A 27,394-nucleotide genomic window follows, 5' to 3' on the forward strand; every position below is an offset into this window, starting at 1 on the left:
ATCAGTAGATCTTTGGATATTAAGTGACTTGAAAGATATGGGGGTAGTGGCGCAAAGGTAAATGGTCAGTCACAAGTGGCTGAATGGCCTACTCCTACTTGTGTTTCTGTTTTCAAAATATTAAGATTGAACTGACCCTGGTATATTTTGTTCAATGCTCTGTCCTCTTGGAGCACTTCACATATCTTGGGAATGACCTCTCAGTGAAGGCAGACATTGATGATGAAATTGATCATTGCCTTTGGTGTGCCAGCATGGCCTCTGGTTGATTGAGGAAAGGGGTATTTGGCACAAAACTCTTGGTCTACTGGGCAGCAGTACTCCCTTTCCTCCTATATGCTCTAAAACTTGTAACAGCTCCGGCAGGTATCTCAAAGCATTGGAAAAATACCACCAATGCTGTCTCCACAAAATCCTCCAAATTCACTAGGAGAACAAGAGAATAAACATCAGTGTCCTCTCTCAGGCTAACAATCCCAATATGGAGGCTATTATATTCAGTCAACCACATTAGGCAGGCCACATAATTTGCATGCCAAACGCTGGTGCCTGAAACAGATACTCTGTTCCCAGCTCTGTCATGGAAATAGGTTACCGGTGGGCAGAGGAAAACATTCAGTATGTACTTGAAAAAGATAACATCCTTACTGACAACTCCAATGCCATGATCTGTCAGACTGGAGAAGGAGCATTTGGAATGGTATTGGGAACTTTGACCATCCATCAGGAACACACAGAAGCCTTGCACAAGCAACAGGTGGAGCAGATTGCCTTTCAACCTACACACTACCTTCCCTATTGGCCACTACCAGCTTCATCTATGCAAGAATGTACAGTTCCTACATTGTCCTTGTTACTCATCTTGGAAATCAAACAACCAGAGTGGAAGTCATCGTCGATCCTGAGGGACTGCTTAATAAAAAAAATGTTAATCAGATTTATTGGTATTGGTATTGGTTTATTATTGTCACATGTACCGAGGTACAGTGAAAAGCTTGTCTTACAAACCGATCGTACTGGTCAATTCATTACACAGTGCAGTTACATTAAGTTAGTACAAAGTGCGTTGATGTAGTACAGGTAAAAACAGTAACAGTACAGAGTAAAGTGTCACAGCTACAGAGAAAGTGCAGTGTAATAAGGTGCAAGGTCACAACAAGGTAGATTGTGAGATCATAGTCCATTTCATTGTAAAAGGGAACCGTTCAATGGTCTTATCACAGTGGGGTAAAAACTGTCCTTAAGTCTGGTGGTGCGTGCCCACAGGCTCCTGTATCTTCTATCCGATGGAAGAGGAGAGAAGAGAGAATGGCCCGGGTGGGTGGGGTCTTTGATTATGCTGGCTGCTACACCAAGACAAGAGGTAAAGACAGAGTCCAAGGAGGGGAAGCTGGTGTCCGTCTTGCACTGGGCTGTGTCCACAACTCTCTGCAGCTTCTTGCGGTCCTGGGCAGAGCAGTTGCCGTACCAAGCCGTGATACATCCAGATAGGATGCTTTCTATGGTGCATCTGTAAAAGTTGGTAAGAGTCAAAGGGGACAAACCAAATTTCTTTAGCCTCCGAGAAAGTAGAGTCCCTGGTGAGCTTTCTTGGCTGTGTCATCTACGTAATTTGACCAGGACAGGCTGTTGGTGATGTTCTCTCCCAGGAACTTGAAGCTCTCAACCCTCTCAACCTCAGCACCATTGATGTAGACAGGTGCATGTACACCACCCCCTTTCCTGAAGTCAATGACCAGCTCTTAAGTCCTTGAATTCCCCCAGATTCTTGTGCTTGTAAAGTACTTCTCTTCAGTGAATTGTTTCATCTGCATTCGTTAGTTACAACACACTGATTAGTCAACAGGACTCCCCAGAGCAGATGAGAATTTCCTTCAGATATGGATTTTAATAGCAGAGCTATTTCATGCACTGGGAAACTTGAAAGAAGGGCTTGGATTTGAAAGAGCACAGCTGGAGGTTTGGAAAAATGTTATTTGCAATCTTGTCCCAATAGAAAATCAGACCTCAAGGAATTTTTGTATCCACAGTCTGAGATATATGCAGATCATTGGGATTAGGTTTAAATTTATGGAATGCCAGACAACCAGTTGAGGTGGAACTTGGTGTTGACTTTCTATGTAGAAGACTTTCTATGGGAGACCTCTCTGTAGTTACTGTCTCCTTTCTCAAAGAATATGGTTTCCATTTGCAGAAAATAAGCCTTGGACTACAACTATTATGACCTTGCACCTCATTGTCTACCTGCACTGCACTTTCTCTGTAGCTGTGACACTTTACTCTGCATTCTGGATTGTTTTACCTTGTGCTACCACAATGCACTGTGTAATGAATTGTATGAATGGTGTGCAAGTCAAGTTTTTCACTGTACCTCGGCACAAATGACAATAATAAACCAATTCCAATTCGGCTTGCTCACTGACTGATTTGTACTGGTGAAGGAGACATTGAGTAGTGACTTGAATTATCCTATTTAAGCAGAGGAAAATATTGAAAGATGAATTCAGAGTTGCTGGACTATGACTTATGCAATGAACTATACACCTGTTCACTCCACAAGAAAACATTAGGTGAAGACTTTTGAGGAAAAGGATAAAAAATTAAGAGAACCTTTTGAGACCATTTTTTTAATGTCTTAAAATTGAGTCCTGCTGTTGATTACCTGATCTTAAGCGACTTATGGAGTGAGTAGGGCATCAGTATGTGGAAGACTGGCGGTGGTGATCTGCAAAGTTGAGCTGATTAGAAGTATAATTTTGAGAGATGCTCTTCCCAAACTATGGATGCCAAGACTCTGCAGTACCATATTTTAATTTATTTTGTTGCCATATGAGATTAGGGGCCCAAATTCTCAGTGATTTCTCCAGGGCAGTTTGAGACTAACTTCTCAGAGTAAGGGGGAAATAGCCTGAATATTGGAATGAGAAGAAAAGGTTCATGCTGACAAGAATTAGTAAAGCTGATGTAGTGTTTTCTCATGTGATGATTTAGTGATTTATTATTTACACAAAATAGGTTGCAACAAGAAGACTGTGACTGCAGACATCGAGGGAAGGTCATATGGAAATGATAAAACAAACTTTTGAGCACACCTTAACTGAAATGTATTGGCAGGATGTGACTCAATTTTTATAGTTTCTAAAGATAAAGAAAGGTGTCTGCACACAATTATGCTGGTTGCTGCTCTTTGAAGTAAAAATTTTTTAACAGCAGTGGAAAAAGAGAGCTGAACCCCTCATCTTTGGCAAACAGAAATCAGATGTACTATAAATTGAAACTGTATGCTTTGGAAAGGATTATATTTGTATAGCACCTTTCACATCCTCTGTATGTCCCAAAATGCTTAATATTAAGGGTAATTCGAATTTAGAGTTAAAATCTTTGATCTGAGCACTCTTGCGCTATCCCATAGAATATTATCTAGTCCAGCCTTGCCACCACCCCTGTCCAGTAAAACTCTAAAAGGCCATTTGCTTGATGAGAAAGAACAAGGGCTCAGGAACAGACTATATCAGAGAAGTTCTAAAACTTGGCAGTGAGGAACTTCAATCACAAATCCACAACCTCTGGGCGTTAAGTGCTTTGGGAAGGGTAGGATGTGCTCAGAAATGCTATAATTGTGAAATATTCTTCGAGGGGAGAGACAATTCCCATTTCTTGGGAGCCGCCACTCAACAAAGGCAAAGATTGATGATGATAAATCACATCACTTCAGCTGTCTGAGGAAAATGATGTTTGAAGATTAAGATCTCAAATCTGACACAAAGCTCATTGTCTACCAGGCATCAGTGCTTGAATGTTTTTGAGACTTGGACTACTTACGCAGGCATTTCAAAGCCTTGAAGAAATACCACTAAAACTGTTGTTTCAAAATCTTCCAAATCCAACAGCAGGATAAGTGAACCAATATGAATGTACTTACCCAGGCCAACACCCTCGCTATTGAGACCCTAATTACACCAACTTTGCTGTTATGGGGTAGTACATATTATTTGCACACCCAACACCAGACTCATGAAATTGACACTCACAGACCCACACACACACACACACACTCTATTCCGAGCTCTGCCACACTAAGAGATTACCAGGTGGACAAGAAAAAGTTTTAAGAACATTCTCAAAACATTCTTGCATAAAGTGTAATATTCCAACCCACTATTGGGAATCCTTGGTTCATGACTTTTCAAAACAGAAAAGGAGCATTTTGGATGGCATTGAGAACCTCATTGATATACCAGGAGCATGGAAAAGCCCAGCATTAACAGGGAAAGGAGTGCACCACCTCTCAGGTTACTTGCCCTGCCAAATATTTGCTTCTCCACCTCTGGCAAAGTCTACAACAGGCACAGCAGAAGCCACAGAACTGGAACAGAAGCAAGTCGTCCTCAATCCCAAGGGACTCTGACCCTCACCACCACCCCCCCCCCCCCCGCCCCAGAAGAAGGCAAATTCTTCTGAAGTGTGGTCAGTATTGTTATGTAAGAAATGTTGCTGCCAAATTGTGCAGAGGTAGCTCACACAAAAAGTGTTTTGACGATGATTAGATAATCTGATTTTTGTTTGTAGTAAGGGGTAGCTGTCATGCTTTTCTTCAGAATGGTGGTATGTGATCTTTCCATCCATCTAGAAGAGGAGACCATGCCTCAATTTAACTACAGTGCTGCACTGGACTGTCAACTTAAATTTTTGTAGTTGTTGTAAGCATGATTTTAATGGCTTTTTGCACTCAGCATGCAGCTATCTGTTAGAATTTTATTTGTATTTTGTGTGGAAAAGTTGGCGTCTTTTCTCTTTTAAATGTTTTCCCTGAAATGTTAGTGCTTCAGCAAAGATAGAGTGACCTGCCAATACTTTGCTGGACATCACAGCTTAATCTATCACACCAATATCCATACACAAGTCCCTGAAAACAAAACTGTATGGGCAGTAAAGAAAAAATTGCAGCAACCTGGCATAATTCTTCTCCTTTCTCATTGTAACAGGTTAATTGATTCCCTGTTGTCCCTGATAAGCTTCTGACCACATAGCGGCTCCTTCACCAACGCGACTGAATTCTCCTTCACTTACATTGCCTGACCTCAACCCAGCTCACTACAGCTTAAACCCTCTTAAATGTCATTCTCACGTCTGGACCTGACAATATGAAACATCTCCTGACCAGCCTGGCATTCTTCCAATCAATAAACTTAAGCTCATCCAAAACTTTACTGCATGTAACTCACACCATTCTATTCACTTCGTGGGTTGGTTCACAGTTTAACAATGACTCACTATTAATATTTTAAGCCCTCTGTGGCCTTGCCCTCCCTTTGTCTGTAACGTATTGTAGCCCTACAATGCTGCAAGCTATCTGCACTTCCGTTTATGGCCTCTTTCACACCCTGATTTTAATCGTTTCGTGATGGGAGGCCATGCTTGTTGCCAATGCTGTTATCTGGAATTCTCTCTTTAACTCTATCCTGTTTTATGCTCCTTAAGCAATGTTTCTTTGACGAAGCTGTATCTTCTTATTTGGCTCAGTTTTGTGTCCCATGTATGAAGCACCTTGGAATGTTTTACCATGTTAAAGGGACTAGTTAAAGACCATTGATGGGTTTAAAATAGTTTCTGCTGAAAAAGTATGGAAAGCCAGTGTCTAAATTTTTAAAAAATAGAACCATATGATAATGATTTGAGCTATGTGCAAATTGTCCTGGTGAATTGAATAACTAGGGTAGTGGTGGGGGCTTTAAATTAAATGGTGGGGAAGATTCTGCTGAACAGAGATTTAGGAAGTTAAAAAGAACACAGTAATTCCACATGGTAACAATATGACTGATGAAAACCAGAGTGTGATAGGAAGGAACAGGATGTGCAGTGGTAAAACCTCAGCAGTAGATAGGGTCAAAACAGAGACTAAGGATAAAATGAAAAAGTACAAATGAAGTTGTTGCTAGTTCCTAAAGCAATGAAAGGTTTGTGAACATGGTTAGTAGAGGAAATGTGGCTACTAATAAAAGGCCTATTGAGTACAAATGACTTTTGGAGTGATGTGATGTTGATTATTTGTTTCACTCAAAGGGATGTTTCGTTATAATCAGATACTGAGCAGGAGTAGGAGTCTCATCTCAGGTTAGTCTAGGAGTAATCGTTAAGTGTTAGTAGATTGGTCAAGGAAATGCTCAACTATGATGTGTAACCTTAGAATTGGATGTTGTAGGGTACTGTAATTATGCTTAAGGTAGAATCACTGCCTTAAATCACAACACATACAGTGATTATACCCTAAACATAATCACTGTATGTGTTGTGATTTAAGGCATCTTCGAACTCTGTGTATGGGTGGCTTCCTAGTATATGCTTCATTACACTGGTTACAAAAGGAACTGAGCTTTACTGATTATTGCAGAGTGCAAAGGGAGAATTGAACTCCCACAGGAATCTTCTAAACTGGGAGGAGTTAAAAATGAAATAAATTTAAAATTGCATTGAAAGTTAAGAGAGATATAGAAAGCTGGAGGTCTGTGTTAGGGTCGTGAGCAGGAGAGGTTGGGTATAATATAAATGGTGGTGGTGCTGGCTGAAAGAGGGTGATAAGGACTCATAAATGACAAAAGGTATGCTAGAAATAAAGAAAAGCAGATGCTGGAAATCTGAAATAAAAAACGAAAATTCTGGAAACATTGAGCAGATCAGGCAATATCTGTGGAAAGAGAAACAGAGCTAATGTTTCACATCAAAAGTCTTTCGCCAGAACTGGGAAAGACAGAAAACCAAGTTAATTTTAATTTGCTGAAAAGGTTTGGGAGGGATGGAGAGAAAATCTGTGATAGAGTGACATGATGGTTGTTGTGGGGTTAAGTTGAAGAAGTCCTCTGGTCAAATGGGTTAATGGGGGCAGTTAGAGGCTTATAATAAAGACAAAGTAGTGTAATACGTTGCTCATGAGCAGGGTTGTGGATCATATCCAGCAGGTCCGTTGTGCTAATGGAGAGTGAAAGACTGAGCCAATATCACAGATGGATGACTTGAGCAGAAATGGCCAGTTCAAATCGAAACAAAGAAAGCAAGTTACTTGGGGTGTGTTGGAATGGTGTAAGTAGGAAGTGACAAATGAAATCTGAAATTACCAGAAGAGGATGGAGGGAAAAAATCAAATGTTGGATGTGTGAGAAACAAGACTGAAATTATCTGATTTGATGTTGAGTCCAGAAGGCTGTATGTATCTTGTCAGAAAGTGAGATGCTATTCCTTAAGTTTATACTGGAACAGTGTAGTAGGCCAAATGTGGGAATTGCAGAATGGAAGTAGGCTGGAGAATTAAAGCAACAGGTGCCTGTGCTGGTGAAGAGAGTATAAACGGATACAGTAAGTAATTAGCAATATTGATGTTTAATGCAAAGGGATGGAATACAAAGGTGGAGAAATTTTGCTACAGCAATTCACCTGTGAGATCATGTCTAAAGTACTCTTGCAGTTTTCAGGAAGGATAAACTTGCACTGAAAGCTATGCAGAAAACATTACAGGTATAAGAAAATAATTTTATGAAAAATGATTAATTGGGACTATACTCTCTGGAGTTTACAGGAATGAGAATATAGAAGATCCTATGTACCTTGCCTAGGGAGCATTTTTTTTTGCGGCAGCATTACAGTGCAAGACATAAAAATTACAATGTTACAAAAATAAATAGTGCAAAAGAGGAATAATGAGATAGTATTCATATATTCATAGACCATTCTGAAATCTGATGGCAGAGGTGAAGAAGCTGTTCTTGAAACTTTAAGTGTGGGTCTTCAGGCTCCTGTACTTCCTCCCCGATGGTAGTTACGCGAAGAGAACATGTCCTGAGTGGTGAGGGTCCTTAATGATGGATGCTGCTGCCTTGAGGCACCGCCTCTTTAAGATGTCCTCGATGGCGGGGAGAGTAGTGCCCGTGATGGAGCGGGCTGGGTCTACGACCTTCTGCAGCCTCATTCGATCCTGAACATTGGAGCCTCCATACCAGGCAGTGATGCAACCAGTCAGAATGCTCTCCATCATACTGTACATCTGTAGAAACTTGCAAGAGTCTTTGGTGACATACCAAATCTCCTCAAACTCCTAATGAAGTAGAGGTGCTGGTGTGCCGCCTTCGCAATTGCATCAATGTGTTGGGCCCAAGATAGATCCTCTGAAATGTTGTCACCCAGGAACTTGAAGCTGCTCACCCTTTCCACCGATGACCCCTCAATGAAGACTGCTGTGTGCTCTCCTGACTTCCCTTTCCTGAAGTCCTCAATCAATTCCTTGGTCTTGCTGATGTTGAGTGCAAGGTTGTTGGTGCGACACAGGATTAAAGGTCACCTACTTAATACTGAGATGAGGAGAAACTTTCTTCTCTGAGGGTTATTGAATATTTGTAATTCCCTGCCCTGTGTAAGTGGATTATTAACCATTGAATACATTCGTGACAGAGATACATTTTTTAGACTTCAGGAGAATCAAGGGTTATTAGGACCATACAGAATATTAGATCAGCCATGACCTTACTGAGTTGCAAAGCAGGTTCAAGGGGCTATGTGCCCAACACCAGCTTCTATTTCTTATGTTTACATATTCAAGTTCTTTGTAATGAAAAGATCTGATCGGAATTAGATTTGGGAGGGCTGTTCATTATGGGAGTATTTCCTTGAATTTAAAAATAAGTTTACTTGTTCAGTGAGAAAAGAACTATTACCAAAATGTAAGAGTATTTAGTCTGTTTTGCATTAACCAAACTTGGCTTGAATTTGAAATAATCTCAGTGAATTTACTGAATAATTGCTAAGGGATTGATTAAACTATATTATTATGAATATTCAAGAATTCAAAACATCAGAGAAACCTTGATGCTGAATTTTCCTAAAATTTGTAATTGATTATGTGGAGCTATTTTGGTAACAAGTTATGGAGCCACTTTGATAACAATCGTTTAGTAATCGATTGAACATTTTTCTTTTCCAAATGTAATTTCGAAGTGTGTGAAAAATATATTCACTTCATGCCAATCAGCATATGAAAAAAAGATGCAAAAAGCTACTCATATACTGCTGTTCCTTCTGACCTTCGGGAACTTCGCCTGCAACTATATACAGGATGCTTCTGTTTGAAGCCATTAAACCTTGAGGCCTTAAAAGCAGGAGAATGGGAACATTGTGCATTGTATGGTACTTATGCTGCTGCTTATCATGAGCAGTGCCATGAAAGGTCACCTGTTTAAAATTATTCAGTCTCTTTAAAAAAAAACTCCAGAACATTCCAATTTCCCTCAATTTATCTATTTATTTTAACTCTTCATTTGGCTTAGTGTTTTATTGCTTGCACAATATATATAAATTATTTGCTTCAGCCAGCCGGCAGCCACCTGAAGTCCTGTAACTGCCATTATTAGCCCTAGATTTTAGGCAGATGCTGCTTTGCATCATGCACTAAGTCCTGGTTATTCCCGAGGGATAGAGGTATGGACTAACTATGGATAACAAAGAGACATGGATGTTAATAAAGCTACTGGCAGTGACACTAAGACTGCACTGACATATAGCAGTCAATCCCTCTATGAATGTAACAATTTCTCTGCAAGTTTCTCCTTGCCAACACTCCGTGTCCCGGCTTCGGCTGCAACAATAGCCACATTCCTGACTATCAATGTCCCCGACCCCAACCCCAGTTCTGGCCACACACACTTTGGACCCAGGCTCCACCTGCACACAGCATACACTCTGGACCTTCGCCCAAATTCCTGATGCCAACCCTGGCTGTGGCCGTGTACTGACTCCGGATATTTCACTACTTTAAATACAATTCATCTTAAAGCAAACAGGAGAGGGCTTTGGAGAAAGCTGCTATATCTACCAAAATTCTCAGTTATGAGCGGCCACCCTTGCAAGTACACAATCCACAAATAGTGTCAGCTGAAACAAGGACTTAGAGCAGTGAAAACTCATCCTTTTTTAACTTGCTGGATTACAAACTTTCCTATCTCAGTTATGTTCTGACAAGGAACTACAGAGTAGTTCCGAGGCTCCTTCATTTAAGGAAAGTATCGAGAGAATGATGTTAATTTTCCACTGACTAGCAAGCAGTCTACCAATCACCTGCCCTCAAAGCCTGGAGTTGGCTGTCATCTTCCACTGGTTAGCAGTGTGCCAACACTAAGCCTTAGCTGAGGGCCTTTACAATCAAAATTGACAGGTCCTGCTCTAGGAGTTTCTTTGAGAGTTGGTTCAGGCACACCCACAGGCTTTATCAACTGATAAAACTGTCGAGGAGAGTGAATGTCTGACATTCATAAGCTTTCGAAAGTATTCAAAGGCTATTAAACTGCTATGAAAAGAAGCTTGTTGAGTGTGTAAAAAAAAAGCAGTTAAAATGCTGAGAAACAATTAAAAACATTTAAATCGATTCCATTAACTCAATGAAAAGAAAATTAGCTTTCATTTATCCCTTCTCTTGCTGATTTTCCATTACAACCAATGGGCCTGCTGGATTTATGCCACAATTACTTGATGCAGGTTCAGCAAGCAGTTTTCCAAGCCTGTGCAAGTAAGTCTGTTGGAATTTTGTGCTCCCCAACTGGACTCCAAGAGGACTCCAATGGTGGAGAGTATTTGTTCCATCGCTGGTGATCAGCTTATGGAAGTTTGGTATTTCCACCTTCATGTGGGAGACCTGAACTTCCACACAGTTACATGGCTAAAAGCCGGTAGTTATGAGTGGAATTACTGGCTTTTAATTGGATGGTCCCAGCTAGTGTCCTCGGGGTAGTGTTGAAAAGAACAATGCCAGCTATAAAGCTATACCTCCAGGAGGTTTTTTTTTGCCAAATGATTTTTTTTTAGAAAATGTTGAATTTTACTTTGCATTTGTATGTGGCTGTAATGTCATTACTGATACACCATCATTCTATATACTGACTTTTTTTTTCACAAAATTTAATCAGCTCAAGACAGGAAGTTAGACTTTTTTTGCAAAAGTTAATCACTTCGAGACAGGGAGTTAGTTGTTTCAAGCAGTTTTTATCCATTGAAAGGTACCAATTATGATCTTGGATGAATCAGTCATGAACTAGCCGTGTGTTGAGATCTGATTGGAAAAGAACAGTTCAAGTATATGGTGTTGACATTATGTCGATGATATAACATAGCTCTCCAGATTTCACACATCTCTTCTAAGGTATCTAAATCCCTCTGTGTCTATTCTCACTAATGCACGTGTTCAATAATCAGATCAGTTACCAGTTGTGTTTTTTTTGCGCAGGTTGCATCATGGACCAAGTACTGGGTGGCATTATGTGGAACAAAACTTTATTACTATTCAGCCAAATCTTTAAAACCAACAGAAAGAAAACATGTAAGTACCTCTCTTCCCAGAACCTGGTTTGTTTTCAAGCTGCTATGCGTCCAATGAAAGCAATCTGCTGCATTAAACATAATCAGTCTTAGTCAATGACAGTAGACACTCCCATTGGAAAGTTTTGTGCAACAGATCTTAAGGGAGAACATCTGTATTTCACATTACATTGGCGCAATGTAACACATTTGCTGCCTCTCATGTTGCTATGGAAGTTACTAAGTAATTTTTATGATAAAAGATTAAAAGAAAACACATTTATAATGTGCCTTTGTGCATAAAGATGTCCCAGAATGCTTTACAGGCAATTAAATACTGTTTTGCATGTTGTCACTGGTGTCATTCAAGTACACAGATATGAATACATTCAAACTGCAATGGATGTTATTGAGGATCTGCATCAAGTTTACAGTAATGACAAAAACTGTACGTTTGGATCTGTTGGTGACCATTGTATTTGTAATTTTCGTTGAATGACATTCCCATTGCATTTTTAAGCATTGATTTCCTAAACAATCAGTGATATCTCAATTAATGAAAATATAGTCAACACTTGTCTTAAGTACAAAGTTAATTAGTTAAATTAAAATTAACTATCTGTGACCCCTGTGGCTGAGGGGTGATCTGATAAAAGTACAGTATATAAGATTATGAGAGGCATAGATAGTCAAAATCTTTTTCCCAGTGGAGGGGTATCAAAACAAGAGGACGTAGGTGTAAGGTAAGAGGAAGGAGTTTTAAAGAGGATCTGAAGAGTATGTTCTTATTTTAAAAAACAGTGAGTGGTTGATCTCTCCAATATGCTGTCAGAGGAGGTGCTGGAATCAGATACAATTACGACATTTAAGGGGCATTTAAACAGACATTTAAATAGAAAGGCATGGAAGGATACGGGTCTACTGCTGGAAAATGGGTTTTGTGTAGATGAGCAAAGAGATTGGCATGGACATGGTGGGCTGAAGGGTTAGTTTCTGTGCAGTACGACTCCATGATGATGGGCAGCATCAGAACATGGCAGTAAGTGCACTAGCTATTTTATGACCAATAAACGGCCCTTGGGAATCTGCACTACTTTCAGTGCTTACTTTGTTTAGTTTTGAGGATCAGTCCTTTAAGGAAACAGCTGCAGCATTTGATGTTTTCCATTCTCTGGAAAAGGATAGGTTTCTTCAGGATGTGTGCGCCTCATTTGAAATGAAGAAGGCATCTGTTGAACTATATCAAATGAGGTTTAAAAGTACTTGCTTGTAAAAAAAATGCTACTTTGTTCTTCCTGTGAGTTCGTTGCGTGATATTTCCTATCTAACCTATTTCCCTTTCTCATGAGATAATCGTGTGTGGCTCTCTTCTGGTTTCACACTTCTGGAAAAGAGTTGACTAATTTTCCTAAAGGGGACTGAATTATGAGAATAAACTTAACAGTTAATTTTATACACATTTTTGAGAATGCCACCTGAGGGGATGCCTCCGATGTGGGCTTTCTCAGATGATGTATGAAGAATGAACGCAGCAGAATGTTCTCTGCCTGACCATAGCTGATAATTCTTGAGTATATGATATGAATATCAATTTATATGTGGTCAAGGGGATTTATTACTCTGTGAGTGAAGAAATTTTTCCTCATCTTGGAGCTAATGGATGACTTATTCTGAGTTTAGATATGCTGATTGTAGCCACTCCATGCATTCTCAGCATCTACCTAGCCAGTTCCTCTCAAAATCTTGTATTTTTCATTGATATCAGTTGTCATTCATACAAGCATCAATGAAAAATGACCTATCTTCAACAATCTATCTTCCTGGGTCAGTCCCCTCATCCCAGAAATTAGTATAGTGAATTTATATTGCACTACCAGCCTCCAAGTACAGAGACCAAAACTGCATGTGTATACTTGGAATGGTGCCACCAAAGTACTGTCCAATGCCAGCAAGAATTCCTTATCCTTGTACTGCAGCCTGTCACAGGAATGGCGCTATTATTTTTTCCTAATTGTTTATGATACCTACAAATTAACTTCCTCTGCACCAAATTTTACTAATTTCTTGCCTTTTTTAAAAAGAAATTGAATAACTTCACATTTTACCATTTTATAGTTTATCTGCATTCTGCCCCCTTCCTTGTTTGCTTAACTTAATTGTATCTGTTGCCAGCTTCTTTGCCCCCACCCCTATCTTCCATCCCTATAATTCATTTCACTGCCTAACTTTGTATTGTCAGCATATCTAAATATGTCATCTCGTTCATTGATCATTAAGGTGCCACACGCTCGGTCTGCCTGACTGCTTATTACTATTCTGAATCCAATGATTGCATAGTGCCTGAATTACTGGATTAGTAAACTGAAGGGCTGGATTAACAATCCAGAGAACTAAATTCAAATTCCACCATGGCGGCTCTGGAATTTAAATTCTTCACATAATTTGTAATTTAAATTCTGCAAATAATCTCGAATTTTAAAAAAATGCAGTCATGATGATAATAACCAGAAAACTACCAGTTTGTCATAAAATCCCATCTGTTACACTTAAATTCTTCAGTGGAGGAAATATGATGTCCTTATCCAGTCTGACCTTTCTGTGGTTCCAGATCCACTCGTGTGGCTGCTCTTAAATACCCTCTGAAATGGCCACTCAGTTTGAGGGCCATTAAGGGTGGGCAATAAATGCTGGCCTTGCCAGTACACTTGGATCCTGAAGAAAATGAATACGTAAAAAATCCTGGGTTTCTTTAACCAATTAATTTTAATATCTGCATATTTACAGTCTTCTATCATATATTTGTAAAACTTTCTTCATACTCATCTCTTCAACCAGCCATCAGTCACTTTTTTCCATTGTGACTCAACATCCATTTCCCTTTTTGAGATGCCTCGGGATGTTTTTCTACAAGTTGAAGCAAATTTTTGTTTTCAGCTGTAATGGTGTAGCAAGAAACCATTAATCTAGCCTAATGTGTTCAAAAAATTGCACTTTTTTGTTACTTTACGTTTTAGTAATACACTGTTAGAACAATACAGCTTCCCTGTTTATCCCAGTTCGAATTAGCCCTTTAATAATCCCAGTCTTACTGATGTTTCTAACTTTTCTGTTATTCAGTTCAAATCAAGTTTGAGTAAGAGTGTTTCTGTTGTGGGTTGGATGGTGATGATGGCTGATGATCCAGAGCATCCAGATGTTTTCCAGCTTACAGACTCTGAAAGGGGTGAGTAATGGATGGAAAAAGGTCTATTTTCCTCTCACTTTATATCTGTTTCAATTTCCCCCCATGGCTGAGTACTGGGAAATGAATTGCTTTTTTTATGTTTATAATTACTCAAGTTCTTTCCAATTCTTAATGGGATAATCAATTTTCCTAACTGCAAAAGAAAGCCTGTTAAAGTTGAATTCAGTGCTATGTCAGAGCAAAATAACATTGCTCTATCTTTTTTTTCCCCTTCTCTCCATTTTCAGGGAATTCTTACAAATTTCAAGCTGGTAATAGAGGGAATGCAATGCTGTGGTTTAAGCATTTGAGTTCTGCCTGCCAAAGCAACAGACAACAGGTACAATCACTCTCATGATTGATAGTGTAGCTTCACGAATGTTAAGACAAGATTGTAATAGATACAGATGCGTAATAGATAAATTTGGATTCACTTTTTCATAATAAAGGATATATATTGGTGAATATCTTGATTTTATACTTTAAGATAAATTACTTTATCATTCCATTGCTTGATGGTATCCAGTAATGGTCTTTTCTAATATTAACAGCAATCACTGGAAGAATGCCACTTCAGAATGATCCATAAAAATTTGTTCAGATTGTAAACTTTGGGATTGGGGGTGGGGGGGGGGAAGTGGCTCAAACAATCTTAACAAGGCAGAAAAAATCTAAATTGGGCATCAGATCACTTAATGATGCATTCAAGTTTCTTTCGCATGGCTTGCAGTAAGGGGGCTTTCTTCAGGCCAGCTACAAGTGAGTCAGGATCATCTCAGAATAAAATACTTTCCCTTGGCATGTTTGTGTTTCATTTGAATATGTTCTGGATAATCAAAATTATATAGAAATTTGCCACTCTTGTGGGCTGATAAGTTTGTTCGGCATGTACTTGTGAGAAAAGACAAAACATTATTAAGCTTATAGTTTACTTCAGGTGATCTGTTTAGGCATTCTGCTGATGTGTTATTCTTCATGCTTATGTTGAACTTCATTGAAACAGTTTAGGAGGACAAGGACAGAGAGACGATTGGGTTGAAGAATTAAAGTGACGTGAGATTGGGAGCTCAGGATTGAAAGCTGATGCTACTACAAAACGATCGCTAATCTGTATTTGGTGTCTCCAAAGTAGGGAAAAGCAAAGTCAAAGTTGAGTTTATTGTCATATGCACAAGTACATGTATGCACACGTGCAAAGAAAAACTTAATTGCAGCAGATTGTGAGCCATGAGTATATTTTGCTAAATTGTAAGATACAAGTTAAATGTTGTTCATCTGGTAAGCATGTTTGGAGCCCTGTAAAGTGAGAGGAGAGGAATTAAGTGGAATTGGTGTTGCATCATCTGCAGTTGCACAGGGAGTTGCCATGAGAAGGGAAGGGTTTGTTGGTGGTGGAGGTATAGACCAGAATGTCCTGGAAGGAACAGTCACATCAGAATGCTGAAAGGATAGGGGCACCAGTGCATGGTGAGACAGAACCCCTGTGAAGTCAGGTAACCCTTCTTCACCTGTACTATTTCCAAAAAGAAGTATAATTGATTTTTTTTGTTGGAAACTTTGGACTCAGCCAAAAGAATCTGTTCTACCTCTATAAACCACAGACTGTTAGCAATTAAAGGGTTATCCAAAACAGTCTGAGAAGTGCTTCCGTAAACAATGATTACTTGTTTCTTTTCTAGGAGCTTCTGATAACCATGTTGACCTCTTTCATCCCGATGCCTTTGTTAAGATTTGTTGGTTTTGATAAACAACATAAAAGAACTTATTTTTCCCAACTCTTGTCCAAAAGCGTCAGAAGCATCATCTCTGAAAGAAACTCACTTTCCTATTTTATGCTTATAGTTTCCACAAATACAACTCTTCAGTCTGAGATCGAAGTTGCACTAAATATTCAACACTATTTTAATTTGAAATGTTAATTTGAATATTGTGCACTGGTATGGAGAAACAAAATGTCATTACCAGTACTGTACTTGATTGAAACACAAAACACTAGAGTCAGGATTATGGTAAACACCTTGTTTCTTTATCACATCAGTGATACTTTCCATTTGGAATCATTGGTAAAGCTTGCTTTGATCCTCTCTAAATATATTTGACGGTTTGTCTCAAAACTAAAATTCCTTTTGGTAATCATAGTAGCTCACCATGGTTGAATAATCTGCAGACATTTGCTAGACTTTTAATTTAAGCATTCCTGTGTGATCAAGAGAGTATTGGACTGCTGTTGCATGTGTGTCCAAATATTAAAGTAGGTCACTAACTTGAATTTTAAAGTTTAAGCTGTCATACATTTTCATTTGAAATTAAAGAAATTTGTGTAGTTTGCTTTGTATCCAGTGGAGGAAGATGTTACTTGATCAGTTTAGTAAACTCTGTGCCATTTCTTTTATTGTCATCACAAGCTCAACTTGTAGAATACGCTCACAATCACACAGTTCTTCAATCATATATCTCTGAGTGTCATGGAGCTATATAGTACAGAAAACAGTCCCTTCAGCCCAACTCACCCATGCAAACTAAGTTGCCAAACTGTGCTAGTCCCATTTGCCTGCATTTGGCCTATATCCTTCCCATCCATGTACCTGTCCAAATGTCTCTAAAAAGTCATAATTGTACCTGCCTCTAGCACTTTCTCTGGCAGCTCATTCCATATATGGATCACCCTCTCTGTGGAAAAGTTGCCCTTCAGGTCCCTTTCCACTCTCACTATAAACTTATGCCTTCTAATTTTGGGCTCCCCTACCCTAGGGAAAAGACTGGCTATTCACCTTATCTATGTCACTCATGATTTTATAGTCCTCTATAAGGTCACCCCTCAGCCTCCTACGTTCCAGGGGGAAAAAGTCTTAGCCTATCCAGCCTCTCCTTGTAACTCAACCTGGTAACATAGTACATGGTACAAAAGAAGCACCAAGGTTGCAATACTAAGACAGATCCTTCAGCAAGATGACATTACATTTAGCAATAATAAACCAATTTACCATTCTCTCTGACAGTCTTGCTTAACTTCTGATTACTAGTTCCAAATTGTTAGCACTCCGCAGCTTCTGATGGTTTAGGATTCAAATGATCCTGTAATGTGCACTGATATGCTAAATGAAACATTGATTTTCTTTCTTTTTCAATCTTTTTATTAGTTTCCAAATTAATACAGATTAATATATAACATCGATGTTTGTACATGTAATACAAAGAGATCAGGAGAACAATCATGGCATAGATAATCATAAAGAATAATAAAATATAAAAAAAGTCCGTAGATCCCACGCTCTCTTAGTAAATGAATATAATATAAAAGAAAGGAAAACATTTATTGTGCATATAAAAGAAAAGAAAAAAATCCCCAAATCAATAAGAAAAATTATAAACAATATATCAAACCAAACTGAAAAGAAAAATTTCAAAAGAAAAAAAAGACTGGACTGAAATTTCTCAATAGAAACAGAGCAATATTATGTCGTCAACTCCGTTCCTCTAAATTGGAAAGTTATTGAAGAGGGATCGATATCATGTGAAAATATTGAATAAATGGACTCTAAATATCGTCAAATTTAAACGAAGGATCAACAGTGCCACTCCTAATTTTTTCCAAGATTAAACATGACATAGTTTGAGAGAACCATTGAAAAGTAGTAGGGGGTATTGGATCCTTCCATTTAAGCAAAATTGATTGTTTGGCCATTAATGTAACAAAGGCAATCATATGGTAAGCGGAAGCAGATAAATGGCCAGACTCTATCCTTGGTAATCCAAAAATTGCAGTGATAGGTTGAGATTGTAAATCAATATTCAATACAATTGAAATAATGTTAAACATGTCTTTCCAGTATTTTTCCAAAAGAGGACAGGACCAAAACATATGTGTCAGAGAAGCCACATTCGATTTACATCTGTCACATATAGGATTTATATGGTGATAAAAACGGGCTACTTTATCTTTGACGTGTGGGTCCTGTGAACTACCTTAAACTGTATCAAAGAATGTCTTGCACACATTGAAGATATATTAACTAAATGAAGAATTTTCTTCCATGTCTCTGTAGGTAAAGATGTTTAGAGTTCACTTTCCCATTAATTCTTAATTTTGTCCAGTGATTCTGGATGTATTTTCATAACTAAATCATAGATTATTGCTATCAAGCCCTTCTGATAAGGATTAAGACCTAAAATTTTTTCCGTAATTTCAGTTTTGTATGGTGTCAGAAAAGAGGGTATAGTAGCTTTTAAAAAATTTCTAATCTGCAAATATCAAAAGAAGTGAGAGGTAGACAAATTGTATTTGTTAGACAGTTGTTCAAAAGATGAAAAACAGTTATCAATGAATAAATCACGAAAACATACTATTCCCTTCCTTTTCCATATAGAAAAAGCTGAGTCAACTCTGGATGGTTGAAAAAAAATTAGATTGAATGGGACTTGACAAGTTAAATTTATTCAATCCAAAAAATTTACAAAATTGAAACCATATTCGTATCATATGTTTAGCTATTGGGTTAATCATATGTTTGCTTAATTTGGTAAGTGCAAAAGGGAGTGAAGTTCCTAAAATAGAAACTAATGAAAATCCAAGTACTGATTGATGCTCAAGGTGTACCCATTTGGGACATCTAAATCTTGTGTCCAAAAAATTAAATATCTGATATTAATTGCCCAATAATATAATCTAAAGTTAGGCAGGGCATACCATCATCCTTTTTTGGTTTTTGTAAATATTTCTTACTTAACCTTGGGTTTTTATTCTGCCAAATATATGAAAGAATTTTAGAATCAATAGTGTCAAAAAAAGATTTCGGGATGAAAGTTGGAATCGCTTGAAATAAATATAAAAATTTTGGTAAAATATTCATCTTAACCGCATTAATTCGGCCTACCAGTGATAAAGACAGTGGGGACCATTTAGTTAAATAATTGTTTAACATGGTCATTTAAAGGCAATAAATTAACTTTAAATAAGTCCTTATGTTTCTTGGTAATTTTAACACCTAAATACATAAAATAGTCAGTTACTAATCTAAAAGGTAATTGCCTATAAATTGGGGTTTGCATATTTAATGGAAAGAGTTCACTCTTATTCAGATTTAATCTATAGCCAGAAAGAACACTAAACTGATCTAGTAGTGATAGTACTGTGGGGATAGATTCCTCTGGATTAGAAATATAAAGTAACAGGTCATCTGCGTAAAGAGATACCTTATAAATCATCTGTCCGCAAGTAATGCCACATATATTTGAAGAATCCCGGAGTGCAATAGCCAAGGGTTCCAAAGCAATATCAAATAATAAAGGGTTTGAAGGGCAACCTTGTCTAGTGCCTCGAAAAAGCCTAAACAAAGGGGATCTGAAACATTGATTTTCATGACACTACAAGATTTACTAACATGGTTGTACATTTCAGAACCCACCAGAACCCATTCCAGTTAAAAGAATGGCTTTCTTACTATCCCACAAAGTAACATTTACTGCAGGCACGTTCTCCCTTCTGCTGCAACTTTTGCATCACAACACACAATGTTTTACCTGCCTTTGCAGTGTCTGTCTAGTTCACTGGCTACAACATCAAAATCACTGAACTAACTACAATGACTTTTCTAGTGTAACCTACTTGCTGATGAAACTATCTGGAGACTCCTAGGCACACCCAGAGTCACTCTGCTTGCTGCACCATATCTTCCTCTGTCACCTTTAACAAAAGTACTCAACCAGTAGATACGCAAGAGGCCGTCTTTATCCTTTTCATGTATCTTTGGCCAGTATTCCCTCTTCTGCTTGTATTTGCTGTTACCTACTCAGGGCAGCTGCCATGTAGCTCAGCAACATTGCCAGTAACTCAGACGAATGCCGTTGATCACATACATGACTTTTGCCTTGACACACAAAGTCCATTTTTAAAAATTTCTTGGCAAAGTCTTTTCTGTACATCCTATTGCCAATTTGTAATGTGTTTTCATCTCTAACTCTTGGGGTAGGGTTACTGATGAAAAGCAATATTCAGAATGAAAAACTTGTAACTGCAAGAATGTACGCTGCACTGTCCATGTGCTCATACGTCATACATATACAGAACAAAAATAAAATTTAAATTTATTAAGCTTTATCTGATGTAGTTAGATAAATAATAATTACCACATGTCTGTTATTTAATATAAATATGTAAGTGTTAGTCCTAAACTGATTTTAACATGCAATACTTATGGAAGCTACAGCACATACCCAGATGTTGCATTATTGTCGGTCGGGTGAGATCATGGCTTGTAATTATGCTCTCTCCATATACTTAAGAGTCTCATATGGAGGCTCCAGCACAGTGATGAGAAAGTGCTGCAATATAGAGATTTTTAACTGATGCCCAGCTTGCCTTCTCAGATGATACCACTTTATTGGCAAAATTATAAAGATGCTCATGGAGCTCTTCCTGTTACATTGCTAATATTTATCCAACAACAAACATTACCAAAGGAGATTATCCAAACCATTATCATAGTACTGTTTATGAAATCTTCCTGTGTTTAAACTGAGTGCCACATTTTCTCCATTAGAGCAGTGATTCCAATTTATTGGCTGGTAAGTGCTTTATGATGTCATGAATCAGGAAAGTGGGTGCTTGCAAAGAGTGATTCAAAGTTTTAATGCTGACTCTTAACAATTGTTTTGCAAAAATTGCCCAGAAACTTTGAGTTCCCAAAAGATTTTTTTGTAGGTGGAATACTGTCAAGTGTAGGTTCGGGGTTGTCCCCAAATGTTTGTGCAGGTGAGCTCCAGTGATCCTGGACATGATCATCTACCTCTTTTGCACTGTTAGTATTTTAAAAATCAACTCTGTTATTTAAATGTCTCTATTCTATTTTGGGCCACTCATAATGTAGGAATACTGAAAATGTTATTATAAGAGCGGGAATCTCCACAGTGACTGGACTTTTTTTTTTGCTTTGGTTGCTTGTTTTCCAGAAGCTTTTTCCATCAATATTGAAACGTTGCACCTCTATTTGACAGACAAAAAAAATTCTAAATTCCTGAATTCAGTGGGAATTGAAATGATAGAGACCAACAGACTTAATGAAAGTGGACTACTTCAAACAAAAATGCACAGTATCAGAGATATGATTTGACCCTCCATGAGGTTCTGAATGCTGTATACTGCAAGAACTATCAAGACTCAAAGCACACCTCAATATCTATAATTGAGGTATGAAATCTGCAAAGTCAATCTCCTTCTCACTGTCAGGAAGGTAGAACTAAACTTAAGGAAGTATTCCAGACAATGTTATCACTTAGAACTCCATCCTTTTAGATACAGGACTTTAAATATAGATAGACTAATTTTCACCTCCCCTGCCCTAAATTGATTATTGCAGAATCAATAATCTGGTCTTGCAATTTTCCCAGTTTTCCTTTCCCCTAGAAAACAAATCGCCCATTGAATTTGGTTTGCTGAGGTTATATTTCAGGAAGATTTTTTGGCTTGATATCCAAATGCAATTCATGTAATTCTAGTATTTCAAATGAAAACCATGATTAACTTAATAAAACATAATCCATCTCACCAGTTGTGTGTTATATTCCCAGTGTGCAAAACCTTCACCAGATATCCAGGTTGGGGATTAGGTTATTCATTATAAAATGAAAATGTGTGGCTATTAAAGCAGGACTTCTTGCTGTAGAGAAAACAAAGATACGCTATGCCCAACAAGATGAAATCCCAAGATTTGCATGTGCAATTTTCCTTTTTGACTGGTATTGGCAATAATAAGATCTCTGATGGTTGTTTAATATTGGCCAAAAGAAAACACAGTTTCCTCTGTTTTATGAAGCCATCTGTGGTTTTTGTCTTAGATTTGGCTTTGGCTCCATTGTTGGAAGTCCTTTCTCCTTTTTGAAAAAGACTGAAGCATTCAACATGTACTACTCTCATTTATTTGACATTAAAAATGGTCAGAATCTTTGTAGCTGCAAAGGGAATATTATCATTTAATGTCATGATAAGAAAGGAAACCCACACTGGCCATATTTTTATTTTGATGCATGAGGCAGCTTTTGTTGAATTAACTGTGATGAACCTAAGGAACGCACGTGAGTGCCACAGTTTATGAAGAAACATATAAAAGTTAGACCTAATCAACAAATCATTAAATTTGTAACAGATAACAAGTTGGATCTTGCGCAAACAATATATCCTATTATTGTAGTTTCTTCATGAAAAATTGGCATCCCTATGTACCCTAGTGTTAGCCATTCCTTATTTTAATCCAAATGTACCTTATTCATAAAAATCTAAACTATATAATTTCAGAAATTTCATCAACCATTTTACAACAAGTAATATTACTCCATTTTGTAACATTTGTGGGTCATCAGTTATTATCCATTTTCAGACTTAAGGTAAGTAGTTAAACAAAAATTTCAACTAATTTGTATGCAATGGGAGAAAGGCTGTAAGTTGTGGCCCTTCCCCATGGAACCCCTCCAGTTTTTTAAAAATATAATCTTATTTACTTATTTAAAATCATGAGTTATTGTAAATTAAAATGCGATCCTTGCTATCCAGGATATAATCCAGCCCATGCAGTGTCCACCAATCCCAGAGGGCCTCAGCAAGCCAGCAGACACTGCATGCTCCCTGACCATGGATACCCAGCCATGACGTATCCTCAGAAGAGGGACAGGCAGTTGGCCCAGACAGATCTGTGAATAGCCATCCTGTCCAGACCCAGGAGCAAACCAACAAGGGGGTCCACTGGCCACCAAATCTATCAGGAGCATGGGGCAGAAATGCAACCAGAACTTGAGGAGCATAGCCTTCAAATACACAAATGGGTGTGCAGCCTCTGACACTCCATATAAATAAGGAACACAACACCTCTAGGCCACAGAAATAGAAGGTAGCCCAGGAGTCCATGAAATAATTTCAAAATTTGTTGCATGCAACTGCTTGTGCAGCACCCTCCACCCTAGGTCCTTGATGCAAAGGGGCAGGACTTCCACGTGGAGAAACCTGCACTGGGGACATCCCTTGCTGTCAGATGGCAGAACCGACCACCGCAGTGTGCAGTGTGCCCACATTTCAGACAAGGAAGTAGAGAGTGTGCAAGAACAGCATATGCAGGAAACACCTCCTATCGGTATGGAGGGCACTCTGACTGGAGTCAACCATGTTCCAGGCTCTGAAGAAGTAAAAGACTGGCAACTCATGCAAAGCAGCACAGCTGATGCTTGCCATTGGGAGCTGCATGTCACTCTGAAGGCAGGGCCCCTGGCAGACAAAATATGTTGCCAGTGCACACTCTGGCATATAGTATGTTCTGCATACAAGTATCCCTGCAGAGTCTGAAGGGGAAAAGTCACCACTTGGGTATGAATGCACACCAGCAACTGGCCGCCCTCACTCCTCAGTTGGGATACTCAAGCCATGGCTGGGACCCAGTGTTTCCTCTTGCCCTTGAAGAAATCCACCAGCTTCTTCTGGACTTTGGCTGTAAAAACAGGGGGCAAGACCAAGTGATCAAATGGTACCACAACACAGAGATATCTCGTTGGTTTATGACCAGCACTTGGCCCTTGTGGGAAAGCAATTGGAGCAATTCTGTTCAGTGCCTTATACAGGTGCTGACCAGTTTCCAATTCCTGCCAGTTTGCCATCCAAGTCTCTTCAGTGGGGATCAGGGAGACTCCCAGATAGAGGAGATGAATGGGTTCACCTCCTCCAGCATGAAGTCCAGCTGCCATTTCCTATGAGAGCCTGGAACATTTCTCCCAAATGATCTGTGCAGATGTACATGGCCAAAGAGACCTGCTGGTACTAGCACATCATCTGCAGATCAATGGGATCTGTGACCATGAGATGCATATGGTCAGTGTAAGCCAAGAGTTCGACCTCCATGCCTGGTCCATGCAGACCCAAGCTGTCAACCTTTTCCACCGAAGATACGAGAATAACTCCACTCAGTTGGAATATAGCTAGCTGGACATAGGGCATACCTGACACATCCTCTTTCAAAGTGAAGGGGTGCCATTGAAGACCCACTAACTTGCAAATTAATGATCATTTAACACCTGAATAACTAATTTGTTTGCAGATCGAGTTCAGAGTCAAATTTTATCTTTAGTTAACATAAATTTCAAATAAAATGAAGATCCTATAAAAACAAATATAATAGCTTTTAAGTTAATTTGGACAGCACAAATATTAGATAATCAGTTAAATTTGAAAAAGACAAATAATACCATAGAAAACTGTCATCAAGTATACAGAGGCTTCTCATTGGTAGGCAGTTTCCTTACTGACACGAAGGTATCCCCAGAAAGAAATATTTTCTCCACAAACAATAATTCCTGTGTGTACTAATTCCTGGCAATATTATGTTTACAAGTCCATCACACAGAATAAACCTCTCTCTTCACTAACAACTTTGCTTGAACTTGGATTCAAAAAAGGAAATGTTGTTTGGTTCTGGATCTTTGCTTCTTTGCAAATATGGCCGGAAAACAACTCATTGACAAATATAATGTTCCCTGAAGGAAGTTATTCACAAATTTTCCATCTTGGCTTTGGGTTTACTATTTGTATTATGCAGAATATTTAATTATTAACAAGATAATTTTCCTTTCTCGGTTATGTCTGACAATGATTGTTTTGGCTTGCTTATGCAGCAAAATCTATACTTCAGATTTATTTCTTATGCTGTCAAGATTCTTCATTGAAAATTGCAGAAACAAATGTAACTGATAAATGTTGCTGAAGTAAAGCTGCTGTGATCAAAATTTGATATTTTGCCCTGTTTTTTTGATGAGTTAGAATCATGGAACATTTATAACATGGAAGGAGGCTATTCAATCCATTGTGTATAAACTGGTTGTAAAAGAGTTGACAAACAGAATCTCGCTTTCCAACACTTAGACCAGAGCTTTGCAGGTCAGATCTCTTCATGTAAACATCCAAGTACATTTCAAATGTAGTTAGGGTTTCTGCCTCTAGTATCATTTTAAGCAGTGAGTTCCTGTCACCCTCTGGCTGAAAATAATTTTCCTCCTAATCGTTACAACAATTATTTTAATTCCATTCTCCCTTGTTTTTGAACCTCCTTCTGAGAAAAGTAGGTTGTTCATATTTACTTTACCACATCCCTTCATGATTTTATACACCTCAGTTAAATCTCCCTCCTGTTTCTCCACTCCAAGGAAGACAACCCCAACCTATCCAATACTTCCTTACAGCTAAAATTTTCCACTCATGGCACACTTTGCAAATCTCCTGTGCAGTCTCACCAGTGCAGTCACAGGGAGTTCCATGATTAAGTAATCAAAAGCTGCTGTGTTTCAAATGTAAGTGCTGAGGCTTTCATTCAAGAGGCTTCAGCATGTCAGAACCTGTCAGATGTGTGCCCAGCTGCAGCTCCTGGCTGACCACCTCGAGTGGCTGGAACTTCAGTTGAACTCGCTCAGGAGCATACATGATGCTGAGAGTATCAGTGAGGTGATCACACCAAAAGTGCAAGCAGCAGGTAGTTGGGTGATCACCAGGAAAGGTAGAGGGGATAAGCAGAGAGTGCAGGATTCCCCCAAGGCCATTCCCCTCAGGAACGAGTATTTTGTTTGGGATACTGTTGAGGAGGATGGCCTTTCAGAGGAGAGCAATGGCAGTAGCCAGATCTGTAGCACAACGACTGACTGGCTCTGATACACAGCAGGGGAGAGTAGAGGCAAAGAGAGCTGTGGTGGTAAAGACCCAATAGTTTGGGGGACAGACAGCAGTTTCTGTGGCTGTGAACAAGACTCCAGGATGGTATGTTTTCCAGGGTGAAGGATGCCTCCAAGCAGTTGTAGAATATTGTCAAGGGGGAGGGTGAGCAGCCAGAGGTCATTGTACACATTGGTACCAATGACATTGGTAGAAAAAGGGATAAGGTCCTGCAGAGTGAATGTAGGGAGTTATGCAGAAAGTTAAAAAGGAGAATCTCAAGTGCTTTAGTCTCTGGATTACTCCCATTGCCATATGCTAGTGAGGGTAGGAATGGGAGGATAGAGCAGATGGATGCAGACTGAGGAGCTGGTGCAGGAGGGAGGGATTCAGATTTTGGACCATTGAGAACTCTTCTGGGGTAGAGGTGACCTGTACACGAGGGACAGATTGCACTTGAACTGGAGGGGGATCCCAACATCCTGGCAGCAAGATTTGCTAATGCTAGTTGGGAGGGTTTAAAACTAGTCTGGCAAGGGTTGAGAACCAAAGCAGGGGTGTGGCAGTTGAGAAAGTGAAGGCAATTATAGAAGTTAAAGCGGACAAGTTCTGTGGACATGACAGACAGGACCAGGTCATGGAGTAAGGAAAGGACGATATACGAAGCTGCATTTATTTTAATGTAGGAAGACTGACAAGTTAGGCAGATGAGCTTAGGGCATGGATAGGTACATGGAACTGGAATATTAGGGCTATTAAAGAAACATGATTAAAGGTTGGGCAGGTGCAGTTGCATTTCTGATTAGAGAGAATATCATGGCAGTAGCTGGAGAGGAAATTCCTGGGGAATTGTTCTGTGAGGCTATATGGGTAGAATTCGGAAGGAAGAAGGAAATGGAATTGTTTTTTTTATTGTCACATGTACCAAGGTACAGTGAAAAACTTGTTTTTCATGCCATCCATACAGGTCATTTCATTACAACAGTGCGTTAAGGTAGGACAAGGGAAAACAATAACAGAATGCAGAATTAAGTGTTACAGTTACAGGGAAAGTGCAGTGCAGGCAGACAGTAAGATGCAAGGCCATAACGAGGGAGATTGTGAGTTCAAGAGTCCATCTATCATACTAGGGAACCGTTCAATAGTCTAATAACAGCAAGATAGAA

General features: G+C 38.9%; 1 protein-coding gene across 10 annotated transcripts in view; it reads left to right on the forward strand.

Annotated features, from left to right (window-relative positions):
* The window catches only part of ralgps2 (Ral GEF with PH domain and SH3 binding motif 2), a 385,220-nt gene that overhangs the window by 352,542 nt on the left and 5,284 nt on the right, over nt 1-27,394 (forward strand). For all 10 annotated transcript variants that reach the window (XM_052010754.1, XM_052010760.1, XM_052010755.1 and 7 more), the window contains 3 exons: nt 11,261-11,353; nt 14,449-14,554; nt 14,803-14,894. In XM_052010754.1, coding sequence (XP_051866714.1) covers nt 11,261-11,353; nt 14,449-14,554; nt 14,803-14,894 — 291 coding nt within the window. The remainder of the gene's footprint in view (nt 1-11,260; nt 11,354-14,448; nt 14,555-14,802; nt 14,895-27,394) is intronic.

This window comes from Pristis pectinata, chromosome 3 (genome assembly GCF_009764475.1).
Source record: "Pristis pectinata isolate sPriPec2 chromosome 3, sPriPec2.1.pri, whole genome shotgun sequence".
Classification (NCBI taxonomy): domain Eukaryota; kingdom Metazoa; phylum Chordata; class Chondrichthyes; order Rhinopristiformes; family Pristidae; genus Pristis; species Pristis pectinata.